The sequence below is a fragment of the Aulostomus chinensis genome, chromosome 19 (assembly GCF_037954235.1).
Source record: "Aulostomus chinensis isolate RoL2024-O1b breed Wild chromosome 19, RoL_Achi_v1.0, whole genome shotgun sequence".
NCBI lineage: Eukaryota > Metazoa > Chordata > Actinopteri > Syngnathiformes > Aulostomidae > Aulostomus > Aulostomus chinensis.
Genome location: NC_141338.1, coordinates 21,613,312 through 21,631,237, shown reverse-complemented (window position 1 = coordinate 21,631,237; position 17,926 = coordinate 21,613,312). Strand labels below are relative to the sequence as shown.

At 44.5% G+C, this 17,926-nt stretch overlaps 2 protein-coding genes and 1 pseudogene across 6 annotated transcripts in view; 1 reads left to right on the top strand and 2 right to left on the bottom strand.

Annotated features, from left to right (window-relative positions):
• The window catches only part of pip5kl1 (phosphatidylinositol-4-phosphate 5-kinase-like 1), a 28,784-nt gene extending 24,377 nt beyond the window's left edge, over window positions 1-4,407 (bottom strand). The window contains exon 1 of the mRNA XM_086187263.1: window positions 4,069-4,407. Coding sequence (XP_086043389.1) covers window positions 4,069-4,278 — 210 coding nt within the window. The 5' untranslated portion in view covers window positions 4,279-4,407. The remainder of the gene's footprint in view (window positions 1-4,068) is intronic.
• A 3,715-nt stretch (window positions 4,408-8,122) lies between these two features.
• LOC147244380 (E3 SUMO-protein ligase ZBED1-like) lies at window positions 8,123-15,537 on the top strand (annotated as a pseudogene). The gene is made up of 6 exons (XR_015110466.1): window positions 8,123-8,909; window positions 9,105-9,250; window positions 9,785-10,010; window positions 10,115-10,255; window positions 10,370-10,426; window positions 10,539-15,537. The product of XR_015110466.1 is annotated as an E3 SUMO-protein ligase ZBED1-like (transcript).
• Window positions 15,248-17,926, bottom strand: part of tpm2 (tropomyosin 2 (beta)) — a 23,263-nt gene continuing 20,584 nt past the window's right edge. Inside the window, exon 8 of one of the 4 annotated variants that reach the window (XM_086188132.1) lies at window positions 15,248-16,028. In XM_086188132.1, the coding sequence (XP_086044258.1) occupies window positions 15,946-16,028 (83 nt within the window). In that variant the 3' untranslated portion in view covers window positions 15,248-15,945. The remainder of the gene's footprint in view (window positions 16,029-17,926) is intronic. The other 3 variants (XM_086188131.1, XM_086188129.1, XM_086188127.1) reach the window with 3 other exon arrangements.

Below are 17,926 nucleotides of genomic sequence, written 5' to 3'. Positions count from 1 at the left end.
ACTAAGGTGTGCTACAAGACCCAGTATTTCTGTGTTTTTTTTTGTTAGTCATTTGCTGGATAATAGCAGCTGAGTGCTGACCCTTTTTTATTTCCTTAGATTTCCGTTCTATTTGGCTCGCGATTCCTCAGCCTTGATTTATTTTCTTCCCCCAAATTCTTATTTCACCCCAGAGTTCGTCTGGTGGTCGCCTTTTTGTTATCGTTCCTTCAGCTTATAGTGCTGCCCGTGTTTAGATTTGGTGTTTTTCCAAATTCTAGTTTTTGCGCCCCGTGCGTTTTTATTAGCGTCTTACTTGTTTGTTGTACCTCAGAGAAACAACTGTACACTAATAAACCTCGTTTGTTAAACCTTGAGCTCCTTGTGTGGACACTTTGTCTCCTCTTGTGCTGATTCTGGTAGCCTGGTGAAGGCAGGTCTCACAAGTGTTAATGTGCCTCCTTCATATTGTGACGTGGTGTCAGAAGTGCATGGCAGCAGAATGTTAAGATGCAGCCAGACGTTGTTTAAGAGTGTTGGTAACATTGTTCTAATAAGAATTCTCTGCATCTGAGCATTTTGTGGTGAAAGGCATCTTCGGCCAATAGCTAAGCTAATACTAGTAGCTAGCTACACAGTAGCCTAGTGTTAACTGCATGTCATCTAGTGTGTGCAGCAGACAGACCCCATGCCAGAACAGGAACAACAGGCAGCAAGCACAATGGCACAAGCACTGTTCCAAACAAACCCTCCATCTGAATTTGACTTCAGTCTCCCAGAAGCATGGCCCCCAGTAGATCACCTGATTTGAGAGCATCAGGCTTAGTTAAACAACCTTAGGAAAGGCTGGTGTACTGTACTGTTGTACTCTATGGGTGCTGAAGCAGAGTCTGTTTTTTGTTCCAGAAATCTTACAGCAGAGCAACTCAAGTGTATGACAGTCAGGAAGGAGGTAGATTATCACTTTGTTTACAAATGTAATGTGATCTCTGAAAGAGCCAGATTCAACAATAGAGTACAGGAAAATGGAGAGACTGTTGACAAGCTTATCACTGCATCGTACGAGCTCAGTGCCTTCCGTGACTATGGCAATTTACGTGAGGAGCTAATCAGAGACAGAATAGTAGTTGGCCTCCCTGACAGGTCACTGTCTGAGAAGATGCAGATGGATGCAGGGCTCACTCTAAACGCAAAAATATCTATACAGAAGGAAACTATAAAGAAACAAAGCCTGCTAGGTACTGACAGTGAGCCAGGACAACTGGCAGAGGCTATAACACATCCAAGAGCTCAGTCACACCGGTTCACACGAAAGACATCAAACCCAAACAAAGTGAAACAAACAGGCCTGCACAAAGGAGTGACAGAACATGGGGCAGCTCAAACCCAGAGACCAAACCATGTTCGTAGCGTGGAAAGTGTCCCCATGGGAGGCAAGTCTGCCTAGCCAGAGAGGTGTTCTATAGGATGTGCCAGGAAAAAAAGGCCACTATGCGTCGATCTGCAGGTCACAATCTCTTTCTGAGCTAGAGGAAGAGGGATATGTGCCTGAGATAGAATTTCTGGGTTCTATTGGAAGTGACTCAGGGGAACCTTGGAAAGCTACACTTAGCCTGTTCAACCAAGACATCCTTTTAAAAATAGATACTGGAGCGGACGATACCAGTGAGTCTCTACCACCAGCAGTCAACAGGCCCACTTCTGCTCACGGCCGAAGTCCTCCAGGGCCCCAGTCAAACACCTCTGGATGTGAGTGCGTGCTCCAGACTGAGCTGCTACACCACGAACGGTCAACACAACAGGACATCTGTGTGGTTCGTGGCCTCCTTAGACCTGTATTAAGCCGCCCAGCTCTCACAGCACTGACAGTTGGTTAGACCAACACAGGCACATGCAGTGTCTCCTGACCTAGTGCAGGAGGACAAAGGAGCTTTCCCTAACCTGTTCAGAGGCATGGGGAAACTGGAGGGTGAATATCACATTCAGTTAAAGCCAGAGGCCCAGCCAATTGCACCGGCTGGGGATGGTCAAAACAGAACTTAGGCGCCTGCTGGACGAGGACATCATAGCCCATGTGGAGGAACCAACAGAATGGTGTGCGGGGATGGTGGTAGTCCCTGAAGCACGTGACACAGTCCGGATCTGCATGAACCTGAGCCCCTTAAATAAGAGTGTGCAGCGGGAGTTCCATGTGCTACCCTCCATAGAGCACACATTGGGACCTGCTGCTGAACCTTCCAAGCTGATTGTTTCCAGTTGTTGGGGAATGAAAGCAGCCACAGAGTAGCAATCATGTTGGCTCCTGATGGCCTACCAGGATAAGAAAGAGAACAACATTACGTTCTTGTGCTCTTTCATGTTTGTCTCACACCAAAGTATCCCCAAAGTGAAGTGAAGTACCACTGAATTAAATAATCAGTTTCAGACTGGTTCACATGTCTCATATACAGCTGACCCCAGATCAAATCCTGGCCGATGGCCCTTTGCTGCATGTAACACACCCCCTGTCTTGTTTACAGTTAAATAAGGGCATCTATGCCAAATATACATATATGTTTAAAAAAAAAAATCAGACTCCAGAAGAGAGTTGGCTGTGTGTTCATCTTCCTGGGGAGTTGGTTGCCCTTCAAGATTTTTACTGTCACCAGCAGTGTAGACAGAAAGGTAGGGGAGCTGTTTCTGGTGTGAGGCGGAGAGACCTGTTGTCTCCTGTAGCCAGGGGGGCAATGTACCTCCTGGTACAGACCAGCACATTCGACTGGCCATCCTTTGCCTCTCGATGGCCCCCGACCTCAGGCTCTACCACTGCACAGCACCTCCAGCTCAGACCTCAGGGGGCATTTTCACACCCTTACTGCTCTCAATGAAGATTGTCATTAATTAAATCAGGAGTTGATAATCTGGTAGCCAGAAGTGTGTTTATCATAACAGGCTCATCTTAAGGCTCACTACTCTGGGAAAAACGTTTTTATTATCCAACTTTAACACAAACCAAACCTCTGAAATTGTAAGTGACATGTTCCTATAACTGCATTTAAAACATCTCTTGCATGTTCTGCTGCTTCAGGACTCTTCTGAGACCGATACTCTTGAACTACAACAGAGAGCACAAAAACATAGAACATCCAGGAACACACACTATTGACACAACTACAAACTGATCTGGCTCATTGACCAGGCTTCAATCTGTGTTCTCAGTTTCTCCTGGTCTTGTTCTGGTCTTGAACACAGTCACGTTCAGCCTACACACATCCACCAATGCTGGGAGACACACGTGTACCAAGCTTTATGAACAGGATGGCGGGTTCGCTCTCCAGAGTATCATTCCAGTATATACTGTCCATGAATAATGCTGGATATATCTCCATAAATCCATAGGCAGACCAGTTAGTGAACTATCCGTAGTAGTCTCATTTGTGCTACCTTAGTTCCCAGACAGTTTTAGAACTTTGGCATCACGGAACCAAACTATCAGCTCTAGTGACAAACCCACAAAAGAGTTCCTTCTGGTAGACAGACTTTGTAATGGAAAAACTACTTCAGTTGTTTGTTCCATGATGATTCACATTTCCCAGATTAGTGTTCCAGCAGTGGTTGCAGGTACACCAGGAATCATGCCTTCGCTAATCTGTCCGATATCACACTTAGAAAAGAAGTTTTGCAGATTTTTAAGTGAGTTACACCATCATACTGTGAATAGTAAATCTGCTGGATGACACAAAACATTTCACACCGCCTAAAAAAAATCTGCCCACCCTTTCACTAAATCCAGTGCGGCCCAATGCTTTCTGTGTAGAAAATGTGTTTATAAGAGGTTACTATTGTTAGGAGATTATTTAGAAATGTGTTGATGATGAAAACCAACATTTAGCTAAGATGAATCGTTTATTAACCTTGATTGCTCTCTTCTTCTTCACTGGAGTCAATTACAAGCCAGGAGAGTTATCTTGTGTATTTGTACGTTGGCTACACACCAGTGTGGCGCAACTGGTGCCACGCTCTCACAGACCATCAGGTGAATCTAAAAATACTGTCTGGTAAACATCATGTCCATAAAGTGAGTTGAGTGGAGTGCTGACCCGTACTCACTGGAGGTGCATTGTCAATGGTGTTTTGAATGGCAGCTGCCAGCCCCTCCTTCATCATACAGGTCAGGCTATAGAACTCGTGCTGCTGATCGATCTCAAATAAGCCCAGAAGCTTCCACTGCTGCCTCCATCCTCCCCATCTCTTTCTCTTCACCGAGCGCTGACGGTGACCTGATGTCCCCGGGACACCTGCAGCTGCCAGAGGCTCCATCTGGGAAATGGAAATATACACAAATCCAGAATCTGGGACTAGTTCACAGTGGCCTGGGCTTGACACACACAGCTCTGTCACTGCATTAGGAGAAGGTTGAGACCAGAGAGGCCAGTGACAAACACAAAAGACAGCTGACTGTCAGTTGAGTCTTTACCAGGGTAACTATGGCAACCAGCACAAAGGGATCATTCATGGGCTGTGTTGTGTTTAATGGCATAATGCTGGTGCTGCAACCAGCACAGCTCTTCTTAAACACATTTCAAATGTTGACTGGAATCAGAGAGTCAGAGACAGTGGTGTCACATCAGATGTGGTGAGGCATGAGCTGTTGTACTCAGCTTCTGGATTCTTTTCAACAGTTGAAATGGATCCATCAACACTTGCGTGTTCTACTCCGTCGAGTGCCATTAAAACACTCACCGTAACATGCAGTGTGAAAAGTAACTAAGTGTATTTCAATCAGATTACTCAGGATTTCAGCTGCAAGATATAGAGTTTGGTGTCTAGGCTCCAGCCTCATTACTCCCTGCAATTATTTGAATAAATATATGCACATGTTGGGGAGTGATGCGCAATTATTTAGAAACCCCCCAGAGTCTACAGGTGGATGCTGGCGTAGCAGTGAGGCTTAGAAGGCGCAATGATGCTGAGTGAGGCGTAGTTCATGGTGGGCAGAGGGACAGCTGGGAAATTTCCTTGGTTTAAATAGACGGCCAAATTAGGAGAGTGTGTCCAGTGACTTATGGTGAGAGTGAGAAATGTCAGGTGTCAATAGTTGATCAGCTTGACCTGTCTGCCTGAACTGGTTCCAGTGTCACCCCATTCACTCAAATAGTCAAGACAGGAACGTCAAGCAGATCCAGGCTCAATCGGAATGAGATAAAGAGAGAGAGAAAGGGAAGAGACTGTTCATCAACACTGAAACAGATGAGTGTGAGCTAAATTTGTTTTGGCGTCTTTCCTCTAGCATGAGTCGTGGGACAGCCAGCCTCCCCCAAATCACACACACACACGCACACACACACCGATCCTGAATATGAGATATTCCAGTTGTAATGGAGTGAGCTGCCCATTGCCCATCCACGTCTCCTTCCTGATGATTCACAGTGAATTATCTAATGATTATATCAGATAACATGCTGTATGACATCATAAACGCTTCCTTCTGTTTTTAGTGAGATAATCCAGCAAGCCATAGATGGTAACTTCCTCAAACTGGAGTGGACTTAATTGTTTTTCTTTTCATTTTATATATACACCTTTTAGAAAGTCGGCGGCATGGCTCACAGGTAGAGTGGCTGTCTAGCAATCAAAGGGTCGCTGGTCCCCACTTCCCCTGGTGACCATGTCCAAGTGTCCTTTAGCAAGATACTCAACCCCTATGTTTTGGTGTACTTTGTTTGCTGTGAGAGGTGTGATGTGTTTGGATATTGAAGTGCAGTGTACTGTTTTCACCACTATGGGTCGCAGTTGCGATGCGGAGCGGAGAGCCCGCCAAGTTCGGTCTTGCGTTGTGTGCGTGTTCTGTTGTTGTTTTTTACGTGAAGACCGCCGAAGAAGAAGGTTGTACAGCTCGAAGTAACGGCTAATAAAATATGGTCAAGTGAGCTAAAGGAACAGCGCCTCCGTCAACTCCCTCTCCGAGTTCAACGCAGAAGCAGCTGCAAAACTCAACAGGTTATGGGCCCAGGAGCAGCTCGGACAGAAGTTTTCCTTCGTGAGTGGATGTTTAATTGCCGGGAGAAAGTCGCGACGGACTGCGTGCTAACGGCTAACAGAGCATCATGGAAGCGCGGGGAGCAAGCAGGCAGCCTCGGCTCGTGTTTGACGGAGACGAAGCTAAGTACGAACTGTGGGAGACAAAAGTGCTGGGATACCTGCATTTATTAGGACTGAAGGACACGGTCCTGAGAGAGCCTAACAGCCAAGAAGAGAGAGCGGCTGACGATAAGAATGCAGACGCATACGCAGAGTTAATTCAGCTCCTGGATGATAAGAGTCTCTCATTAATTGTGAGAGAAGCGCCGGACAATGGAAGAAAAGCACTGAAAATGCTACGTGAGTATTATGCCGGAAAGGGGAAGCCTAGCATTATCAACCTGTACACCATGCTGACGTCGCTACAGAAGGCAAGCGATGAGACGGTGACTGGCCGCTGTATGCTAATTGAAAGCCAGCTACCCAAAAGCCTGTGGAACTATGCTGTGCAAACGGCAGCCATAGTACGAAACAGGTGTTGTAACAAGCATACAGGGAAGACCCCTTACCAGGTGTTAACTGGGAAAATGCCAGACTTATCCAAAATGCTAAAGTTTGGATCTGAATGTTACACGTACAAACAAATTAAGGGAAAACTTGAACCCAGATGTGACCCGGAACTTTTTGTAGGTTACGACAAAAACAGTCCCACTTATTTGGTTTACCATCCTGACACTGAAAAGGTTCAAAAACACAGAGTGATCAAATTCGTACACAAAGTGAGTATGGAAAAGCAAACATAGACGGTTGAGACAGAACAAGACAATGAAAAGGAAGTCTGGTCGAGACATCCGAGGAATGACAGAGGCAGTCAAGAGACGTATGAGGACACAAAAAAATCCCGAGGGCCAAGTGTAGGGGACAAGGGTAAAAAGGGGGGTACATCTGATAAGTCTGACCACAGAGAATTGAGTGAGAAAAGTAATGCACCTGCAGGAGGAAGGTATTTTGTGTAGGCTTGTTAATCGGAACCGAAAGAACCGGGTCCATCGATAAGAAATGAATCAAGCCATCGACATCGAATCCCTTTTTGTGAACCGGTTCCCCTTATTGATGCCAATAACACTAAGATTCGGTTCTTTATTCAAATCTCTTGATCACGTGTTCGTTTATTCAAATCTTTAGTCACGTGGCTAAAATGGAGAGGAAGAAGAGGTCCAAAGCGCGGCTCCACTTTTCAAAGAAAAGTAACGATATAGCCGTGTGTAATTATTGTGACATGGAGCTAAGTTGCAAGGGGGGCAACACTTCCAACATGCTCAAACATACGGAAGCTATCCACAACCTCAAAGTGAGAAGTGCAGGCAGTTTGTTCGAACCAGGGAAGCAGAGTGCTAGTGCTAGCCGGACTGAGACGAGAGACGGAGTCTCTGCCCTCCTCTGCAGCGTCCACTTGTAGCAGTAATGCCGCAAGTAGGAGTGTAGGATCAGGCTACATCTCAGGTTTGTGTTTAGTTAGTCTACCTAGCCAAAGTTTATGATTAATTTTCTATAACGTTTAATAGCTAATGTAACCATAGCTAGCTAGCTATGTCAGCCAGCAGGACTGCTGAGCTAGCTAAGGCATCACTAATGTTAGCTAGCGCTGGCTAGCTATCTGAACTAACGTTAGTACGAAGCATCACTAACATTAGTTTAGTTCAACTAGCAAACGTTAGTGATGCTTTAACTAGCTAGCTAGCTAGCTCAGCAGTCCTGGTTGACATAACGTTAGCTAGCTACAGTAACATTAGCTAAGCAAGTGAACAGGTAACATTAGCAATTAAACGACTAATGTTAGTTCAACTAGCTAACATTAGTGATGCCTTGGCTAGCTAAATTGGCTAACGTTAGTGTTTTATGAATTAAGAACGTTGGTATACTGTTTCAGATGACGACAACGACAGGGTGAGCCAGGCGTGCAGTGCCAGCAGCATTCACCAGGGCAGTGGTACGACTAGCTCTGCCTCTGTCGTTACTCCCTTTACAATTGCGAAGTTAAACGCAGAGTGCAACAGATTGAGTGAGGAGGAGATTAACAATATAACTCGCAAGCTGACGAGGATGATGGTGAAATGTCTCCTCCCCTTCAACTTGGTAAACTCAGAGGAGTGCAAGTAGGTCACGTTGTAATTTGCTGACATGTATGGGGCAAAAAGTAAAACATAGCAAAAGTAAACATGCGACCCTGATGCCTGGTGCAAGTGACCACTAAAATGGGCATTGTCAGGGTATATGAACTTAAGGTTATCTTGGTTAAATGTGTGCAGTATAGACCTTGTATCATCACAGTCAGTGTTTATCTTTGTAGTTCTGCTTCTTTCCCACTACAATGTGCTGTAGGGAGGCTGTAGAGGTGTTGAACCCGAAGTACAAGCCCTTTGACAGACACAGGCTGTCTGACATGCTGATCCCTGCCTGGTATGAGGTAGAAAAGGCCAATGTCATCTCTCAACTGGAGCAGGCTAGCAAGGTAGCCATCACAGCTGACGGCTGGACCGCTGTCACACAGGATCACTACCTGACCGTTACTGTGCACTTCCTGTGTAAGGGCAAGTTAATGGAAAGAGTACTCAAGACCAGGGCTGTATATGAGGCACAGACAGGGAACACTATGGTTGAGGAGATCGATGAGATCCTGGAGGAGTTCCAAATACAGTCAAAAGTTGTAGCCGCCACAGTCGACAACGCAGCAAATATGACTGTTGCCGCAAAGAAGCTCCAGCTGCTCAAGTTCGGGTGCTTCGCCCACACCCTAAATGTGGCAGCACAGAAGATCTATACCCTCCTCATCGTCTCCAACTGGGCGGCGAGGATTCGTGCAGTCGTGGTGTGGATGAAGAGGTGTCACATGGCCAAAGTTGTCTTAAAGGACAAGCAGCAGCTGCTCAGTAACGGCACATTTCATAAGTTTCATGTTAATGATATGTGTAATGTTAATTTAATATTTTTTAAAGCATGCTTTATAATATGTTACTCATTAGTATGCTAGAAAATTGTGTAAATGGGTGACTAATTTTTAGGAATTCGTCGTTGATTTGAATAGTACTGGCCCTTGGATTGATATCTGTGCTTATATTTTCCAGGTCTTCCCTGCCATAGGCTGATCCTAGATGTAAGGACAAGATGGAATTCGCTTTAGCTCATGGTTGAGTGATTTTGTCGAACAGTTCCCTGCCATCCAGGCTGCTCTGATGGACAAACGGATCAGGAAGCAGGCAGAGAAAGACTGGTATTTAATTTTTCATACCATAACATAGGTTCCAAAACCTTTTCTCTCTCGGGCCCCCCTTTGGTAGTCTGCAGTATAATAATAATAATGATAATATAATAATTATAATAATCGCCATCGTCATCTTCCGCTTATTCCTACACATTAAGGGTCGCGGGGGGGGTGGAGCCTATCCCAGCGTCAACGGGCGAGAGGCGGGGTTCACCCTGGACAGGTCACCAGTCCATCACAGGGCCAACATAGAGAGACAGACAACCATTCACACTCACAGCCACACCTACAGTCAATTTAGAGTATCAATCAGCCTCGTCCCCTCTTGATGTCTTTGGACTGTGGAGGAAGCTGGAGTACCAGAGAGACCACACACAGGAACAGGGAGAACATGCAAACTCCACACAGAACGATCCCTGATGGAGCCGGGACTGGAACCTGGAACCTTCTTGCTGTGAGGCCACAGTGCTGACCACTGCACCACCGTGCAGCCCAATAATAGCATCCATCTGGAATAAATAATGATAATTATTTTCTTTGCAGCAACTTTGACAATGCGAAATTCAAGAAGGCAGAGGAGTTTCTAGCACTGATGGAGGTGCTCTACACATCCACCCTCTGTGTCTCCAGTGACAAATACCCCACCTGTGGCCAGATCATTCCTATTCTGCAGAGGTTGGAAGCCCACTTTACTGTCAGCCAGGGGGACTCAGCCTTTGTAATGGCTGTCAAGCAGGCCATATGGGGCGATCTCTCTAAACGCTACCAGGTACAGTCTGTTTAATGCCTACCATAAATCATTTCATAAATTAGACTTAATGATAGACACTAGTCTTCAGCTGATCTTCCCTCTCTATGGTGTCTCATTTTCAGGACAGAGATGTGCGGTCCTTTCTTGAGGAGTCTACACTGATGGACCCAAGAAGGTTTCGTTACAGACTTGACGAGGACGTCATCTGGGATAGGCTGAGGAGAAGAGCTGTGGCAGCAAACACAGTGGAAGGAGTAGCAGAGGTATTGTTTGAAACGATTTATTGCCTATAAAATATTGCAATATTTTATTGTGAGACTTGTGCTCACTTTTACTGTAAGGACTATTTCAGCCTAAAATAACTTTTTATTCCCAAGCAGCCACTGGAAGAGACACAGCGGGACATCGTCCTGGAGGAGGATAAAGTAGAGGAGGTGAGTTCAGCTCTTGATACATCAGGTCATGGAGGAACACTAATCATTAATTGCACTTGAAATCTGATATTGCACTTGGCTCACTCTCACACACTGGACCATTGAATTTCAGAGTGCAGCAGCTGTGAAGAGGAGGAAGAGGACTGCCTGCTTGGATGACCTGTTTCCCGAGGAAGAACAAGCTGAAGAGCAGCCCGTGCCACAGAGGAGCATCGCAGAGTGAGTCGACCAGGAAACCCAGATCTACAAAGGTCTTCCTCGCACCAACATGCAAACCAACACTGCCATGTTGTGGTATGCAAAGAAAGACACACTGCCCGTTCTGTCTGATCTTGCCGAAACACATCTCTGTGTCCAAGCCAGTTCAACACCAAGTGATGGTGTCTTTTCGACCACTGGTGATACAGTACCATTAGTGAGGAGAGGAGCAGACTCGATCCAGAGAAAGCAGACATGTTAATTTTTCTAAAAAAGAACTGTTGAACACCCCTTATGTGGTGTGACAGGATGTCAGCTGTAGTGACAGACAGCATAGGGGAGAAAATTAAGACTGTTCTAATGTCTGGAGTTCTAATGTCTGGAATGGACCCCCTGATTTTTGTATTTTTATTTTTTTTATTATTTATTTATTTTCAGAAAAAGAACTGTTGATCACCCCTTACATGGTGCGACGGGATGTCGGCTGTAGTAAAGGACAGCATGGGGGAGAAAATAAGATTGTTCAAATGTCTGGATCCCAGTTTTGCTGGATGTTATATATATTTTTATTTATATATATATAGAATCGATAAGAGGAATTGCTAATGACGAAACCCTACAGGTGGTACAGTCTACAGGTGGATGCTGGCGTAGCAGTGAGGCTTAGAAGGCGCAATGATGCTGAGTGAGGCGTAGTTCATGGTGGGCAGAGGGACAGCTGGGAAATTTCCTTGGTTTAAATAGACGGCCAAATTAGGAGAGTGTGTCCAGTGACTTATGGTGAGAGTGAGAAATGTCAGGTGTCAATAGTTGATCAGCTTGACCTGTCTGCCTGAACTGGTTCCAGTGTCACCCCATTCTCTCAAATAGTCAAGACAGGAACGTCAAGCAGATCCAGGCTCAATCGGAATGAGATAAAGAGAGAGAGAAAGGGAAGAGACTGTTCATCAACACTGAAACAGATGAGTGTGAGCTAAATTTGTTTTGGCGTCTTTCCTCTAGCATGAGTCGTGGGACAGCCAGCCTCCCCCAAATCACACACACACACGCACACACACACCGATCCTGAATATGAGATATTCCAGTTGTAATGGAGTGAGCTGCCCATTGCCCATCCACGTCTCCTTCCTGATGATTCACAGTGAATTATCTAATGATTATATCAGATAACATGCTGTATGACATCATAAACGCTTCCTTCTGTTTTTAGTGAGATAATCCAGCAAGCCATAGATGGTAACTTCCTCAAACTGGAGTGGACTTAATTGTTTTTCTTTTCATTTTATATATACACCTTTAAGAAAGTGGGCGGCATGGCTCAGATGGAGGAGTTTAAGTATCTCAGGATCTTGAGGAGCGGGAGATTGACAGGTGGATTGGGGTGGCGTCCGCTGTGATGTGGGTGCTAAACCAGTTCGTTGTGGTAAAGAGGGAGCTTAGCCAAAAGGTGAAGCTCTCTATTTACCGGTCAGTCTACGTTCTTACCCTCACCTATGGTCATGAGCTCCATCATTCAGGAGGGACTCAGTGTAGAGCCGCTGCTCCTCCATGTGAGAGGAGTCAGTTGAGGTGGTTCGGGCATCTGGTGACGCCTCCCTTGGGACATTTTCCAGGCATGTCCAACCTGGAGGAGGCCTCGGGGCCTACCCAGGACACGCTGGAGGGATTATATCTCTCGGCTGGCCTGGGAATGCCTCAGGAATCCCCAGTAAGGACTGGTGGAAGTGGCTGGGGAGAGGACAGTCTGGGCTTCCAGGCCCCCCCCAATGGATAAGCAGTATAGAAAATGGATGGATGGACCTTTTTAGAAAATGTTGTGCATTAGACAGATCAGGAACCATATATGATAACTTCATTGATCTTGATTTTTAACATAAAAACCCTCATAGTCCGGTGGCTTAGTGACATTACCGTTACGGAGCGGACAAAAGCGCCAAATTTTGTATGGACTTTCTTTATGACCTACTGAAGGATTTTAGACGGGTACTCAAACTTGAAAATACCTTTTAAAGTGTACAAAAGTTATTTTGATCAAAAACTGCAAAAAACGCCTATACTAAACAAAGGCAAATTCTTGTTATGCTGCTAGTTTTTACATCATACATGCACAGGCTGTCTATTGGTTATGTCTCCACCTCCCAGAGCAGCCAGAATGTCAATATTTGATTCCATTATGAACCATTTGGCATTTAATTAGGGTCTAATTAAGGGCAGAAATAGCAAAAAGTATAATTTTCAGACAGTGAGTCAAGACCCAGTACATGAAGTATTATCCATAAAAGCTTTAATGGAATTATAACGTTTAAACTCTGATTGAGGTCAAAAATATATTAAAGAGGAGACGAATCAGGACAAGTAAGCTGGTGCACACGATCAGCCAGACATTAGGGCTGAAGACCAAGGGTCTGGATGACTCTCCATACTACACTAAGATGTAATATGCAAGGCAAACAGGCAAGAAAAAGAGTATTGTCACAATTTAATTTAATTGTCATGAATCATAATTTGAAAACTTGGTGTATTGCTGTGCCTTGCTATACCTGGTGTCCATTTGGAGCAGTTGCATTTGCGAAGTGCTGAACAGTCAAGATTGGCATCGCTGCATTTACAGCTGGAACAGTCCCCTTTACATGAGCATTTTATCAGCTCTCTGCAGGCAATGGAGACCTTAGGAATGGTTATCCAAACTGGCACCCATGACGCTGATTCATCCTTGGTCCATCCAAAGTCCTTTGGAGAGGGAATCACTTGTTGTGTGTCTGTGCTGGTGGCCCAGACTCCTGCCTGAAACACAGCCCAAATTGTACAACTGCTGGACAAGTTTCTTACTTCTTGTTTGGGTATGGACATTGATACCTATATAGATTGGGAGTGGTGGTTCCCGTTCCATTGTGTGTCTGGTCTTCACTGCCGTGGGCGATGCAAATTTCTTTGTATGGTACATGATGCACTGTGCAATGGTGAGACAAGCCTGAGAATCACATTTCTCTTGATTTTTGATGTTGGAAGCATTGAGAATCATGGAGACCAGAGACTTTAGGCTGGAAGGTAGTGCATTTTCCTGACATTTGTCAGGGAAGGAGCCAGTGAATTGGAAGCCCACATGGTTGAATATGTCCTTTCTTATCATTTTTGCTGCTTTTAAAATAATGAGAACATCTTTGTCAAAATTGCGCTTCTGTAAAGCTTCCTGTAACATATTTTTCATCCCTTCTTTGAAAATGAGAAGTGTGTTCTTCCATCAAACTGTTCTTGTGCCTCAGGAAAGTGCTCAAGTAAATGATCCTTGAGCCTGGTCTTGTTAACTTGTTTCATGACACCCAGCTCCTCGTGGCGACTTATGTATAGAGAATGGATCTCAGACATCTTGAAGGTAAGAACTCCAGAATCAACAGTTTTTTCAATGAAGTTTATGAGTTCTACGAAAGTGCGAGACTCGTTCATTTTTTCATCAGTGTTTTCTGGAGATTGGCCTGACTTCCGAGTTAGACTTCGGTAGCGATTTCTTAACTTCGTCAGGCATGGCAAATGATATTTTGCCTCCATTGCCATTAAATCTCCTCCAATCCCTAGTCAGGCCATAAGCGTGTCATCATTTAGTTCAGTTATCATAGTCCGGATGCTCTGATCTGTGTCTAATGTTGATACTTCATGGAGAGCTCCATGGTCTGTGCCACTCTCACAAAAGAAGCACTTTTGAACATCCAGTCTTTGGCATTTAAGCTTTACCTTTCTCCCTTCAGAGCCTTCAGGTTCATCAGAATTGTGCTGTCTCGTTTCTTTTTCTTGTTTCTGTTCAAGTTTTGAACAGAGTGAGAATTTGGGGGTTTGTGTGGGGACGCTGGTCTTATCTGATAGATAAATTCTTACAAACGTAATTATTTTATTCTTAATGAAGGTGTGTGTGGGTATGCGTGTGTGTGTGATTGTAAGGAAATAGGGTCGACCAATGGTTCCACAATGGAGAGGATGTGCCTGTTATCCTAACAAAACAGGAGTCAGAATACCTGGTGAAATTAGCTAGCAGTCATTCAAGAATGTAAATATTTACAAAATATATCTCCTCATGTTCTTGATTGTTTTTTTTACTGTGAAATAACTTCCTGTGTTATAGGTGATGGTCTTCTCCCACGTCAACATGTAGCCTGAGAGCCTTGGACAATGACAGTCGTCCTCTTCCGTCATTGTGAGCCCATGTAGTTGGCTTGTAATGACTGTGGCGGAATATCTAAATCTTGCCCAGATACAGCAATGCTATTTTCTGATTGGCTGTTCCGTAGCTATATTTAATTTGATTATCTGGTCAGTGGTAGGGGGGGCCCTTCTGAACTCCAGGGGAGGGATTTTATACCTGTTCTGTTTTTTTAAAAATTACGGTTTAATTTCATGGGCATTACCCTGAAAATTTCTCTGTTGAGGGGGTTCAGGCATCTGGTGAGAATGGGACGTTTTTCCAAGCATGCCAAGCATGTCCAACCAGGAGACGTCGGGGCCGACCCAGGACACACTGGAGGGATTCAGGATTCCCCTGGACCCGGACCAACAGGATAAAGCAGTAGACCACGACGACGATGAATCAGGTTGCAACAATTAAAGTATTTATAAAAGAAATGTAATTGTGAAAATGAATTTGACATAATTCGTTTCCGCCCACAGCATCATTGTTTATTAAGTTTTCTTTTACCAGTTGTTCATATTAATTTGACTGTTTCAGTCGTGTTTCTTTTTGCTGACATGGGGACAACACATTAGATGGATGGATGAAACACCAGATCAAATAGAAAATGAAATTTTAGTTTATATTATTTCATAGAGCTAAACTTGAAAAACCTAATTCTTTGAGCCATTGTACAAAGCCTGTCGAGCACACAGATGAATCAAGGCTTTGTCATGTTGGGTTCAGGCTGAAACTGTGAGAGTGCTCCATAGAACATGTCCAAAATACACATCTAGGTGTTGATTTCAGTTCACAGTTCTTTTACGGACACTGATGCAAATGCATGAACATTAAATAATGAAACGTTTCAATTTCAGAGAGCAAGTTTGAATGTTTTAGGCAGTGGCTGTTGGGATAGATGTGTTCAGGAGTGACATTCAATCCACACAATACACAGAAGTAACTTTTCATTATTGAGTAGAAACCTTGTTATGTCATTGCGTCCATCTGACTCCTGACAATCTCAGCGACTGTCAGTGTGACATCCAGATTGCATGTGTATGTAAAGTGTGCATGCTGGGGAGCTTTAGGTGGGAGATTTTTCTCATGCGTCGAGTCTTCTGTCGGTCTTCCAGGCAGTTAGTGATGCAACCCTGTAGATCTCTTATAGATTGTTGAGCTCCAGGAGGGTTTGGTCCAACACCTGGTGCATGTCCAGGTTCTCCTCTTTGGCTTGGGCCAGCTTCTCTGCAGGTGGAACCAAGTCACATAACAGCTTCAAGATACAACAAATACAAGCATGGAACTGGAGGTGAAGAAAATCAAACATGGAGCTCCATCAAGTGCCTGTCACAGGACAGAAGCTTACTGACAGGCTGCTGAACCACAGACATACTTCTTAACTGCACTACTTCATGTGAGGCAGAGTTCTGAGCATCATGGTCAGCTGCAGGGACTTGATAGAGACCCTTCAGGACACTGTCCTATCTTCCAGTCACTATGCCTGACAAAGTGCTGTGAAAAAACATCTTTCTTGTTGTTTATATCTGTCATTTGATTTTTACTAAAACAAGGGACAAGGAGAGAATAGAAATCGTGATGAAGACATTAGCCCAGCCTGTCCTGACGAACACACAGGTAGAGGGCAGTCATAGCGACATCACTCCACACAATATGTTTTAAGCTTGACGCAGTTCTTGCACGAGGCTGTCAAATTTAGTGATCTATCTGCTTCTTGTGTGGTCAACATCAAGTACTGACAAAATACCAAAAATACATCAATGGAAAGAGAAAACTACAATAGTAACACACACAATACAAAGATGGTGTTACATGCAGGTGTAAGAATTGTACATTTGAAAGCAGAAATGAGAAGTGATGTTACTCTGTAACTTCCAATGGCGTGCCCCTGTTGCTGTCGTGATGACCAATCAGAGGAAGGTGGGCCTCTAGGAGGGACGCCCATCAAGAGCCAGGAGCAAAACCAACTCGTTTCACAGAGGTTTGCGTTAAGGGCCACTAGAGGATTCATACAATCTTTATCAAATTGAAGCAAAGTGATTCGAATGGGTAAATGTATAAAACTAGAAATGAGCACAAGAAGGTCCCTTTAACACAGCAAGAAAGAAACCTGAGAACTTTTAAGAAGGGTTCTTTGCATGAGGAAAGTCAGTTCTTACCTGAGCTTTAGATTAAGAAAACACAAGTTTCCCCAGACAACGAGGAACATCCTCTTACGTTGACCGGTTTGATACTCGTTTGTCATTGACATGAACTTGAAGAGTGTGTTAGCGTGGCTGTAAATGCTATCCTGGTTTTGCTATCCCAAGACACGAGTGAACCGTTTGTTTCATATGAACATCAGAGTAAAAAGCAGTTATCAGTGTTGTGAGGTGAACAATATCTGGACCCATGTCTATAAAAGATTCCATGTTACCACCAAGAGTTGTCTTAAATAACAGTGTAACTTCCTGAGTTTCCCCTTTGAACCTTGACAGAGCCACAAGCCACAGCTCTTGAGGTGGGCCTGTTGCTCTGGCTTTTCACAGATGTAGGTGCTAGTTTAGTGCTAAAATGCTTTGCAAAATAATCTTTGATGACACAAAGACTGCTGGCACAATTTGTCCACACAAAGTTTCTCCAAAATCAATTATTATCAGATGTTCTTGGCTATCGCACTAATAATCTATTGTTGGGTATCACCTGGTACAACAATGATAGGTTAAGAGTGCAGGACAGCACGGTGGTGCAGTGGTCAGCACTGTCGCCTCACTGCAAGAAGGTCCTGGGTTGGAGCCCCGGCTCCAGCACAGGGTCTTTGTGTGTGAGTCTCCATGTTCTCCCTGTTCCTGTGTGGGTTCTCTCTGGTACTCCAGCTTCCTCCACAGTCCAAAGACATCAAGAGGGGACGAGGCTGATTGATACTCTAAATTGACTGTAGGTGTGACTGTGAGAGCCAATGGTTGTCTGTCTCTATGTGTTGGCCCTGTGATGGACTGGTGACCTGTCCAGGGTGAACCCTGCCTCTCACCTGAGGATTTAGTAACTTAAAAATTGCCATAATTATAAATGATTTAATCCTGTTTATTCAAAATGGAAATATAATCTGATTACACATTGTTCAAAAGCAATATGGATTTATTTGA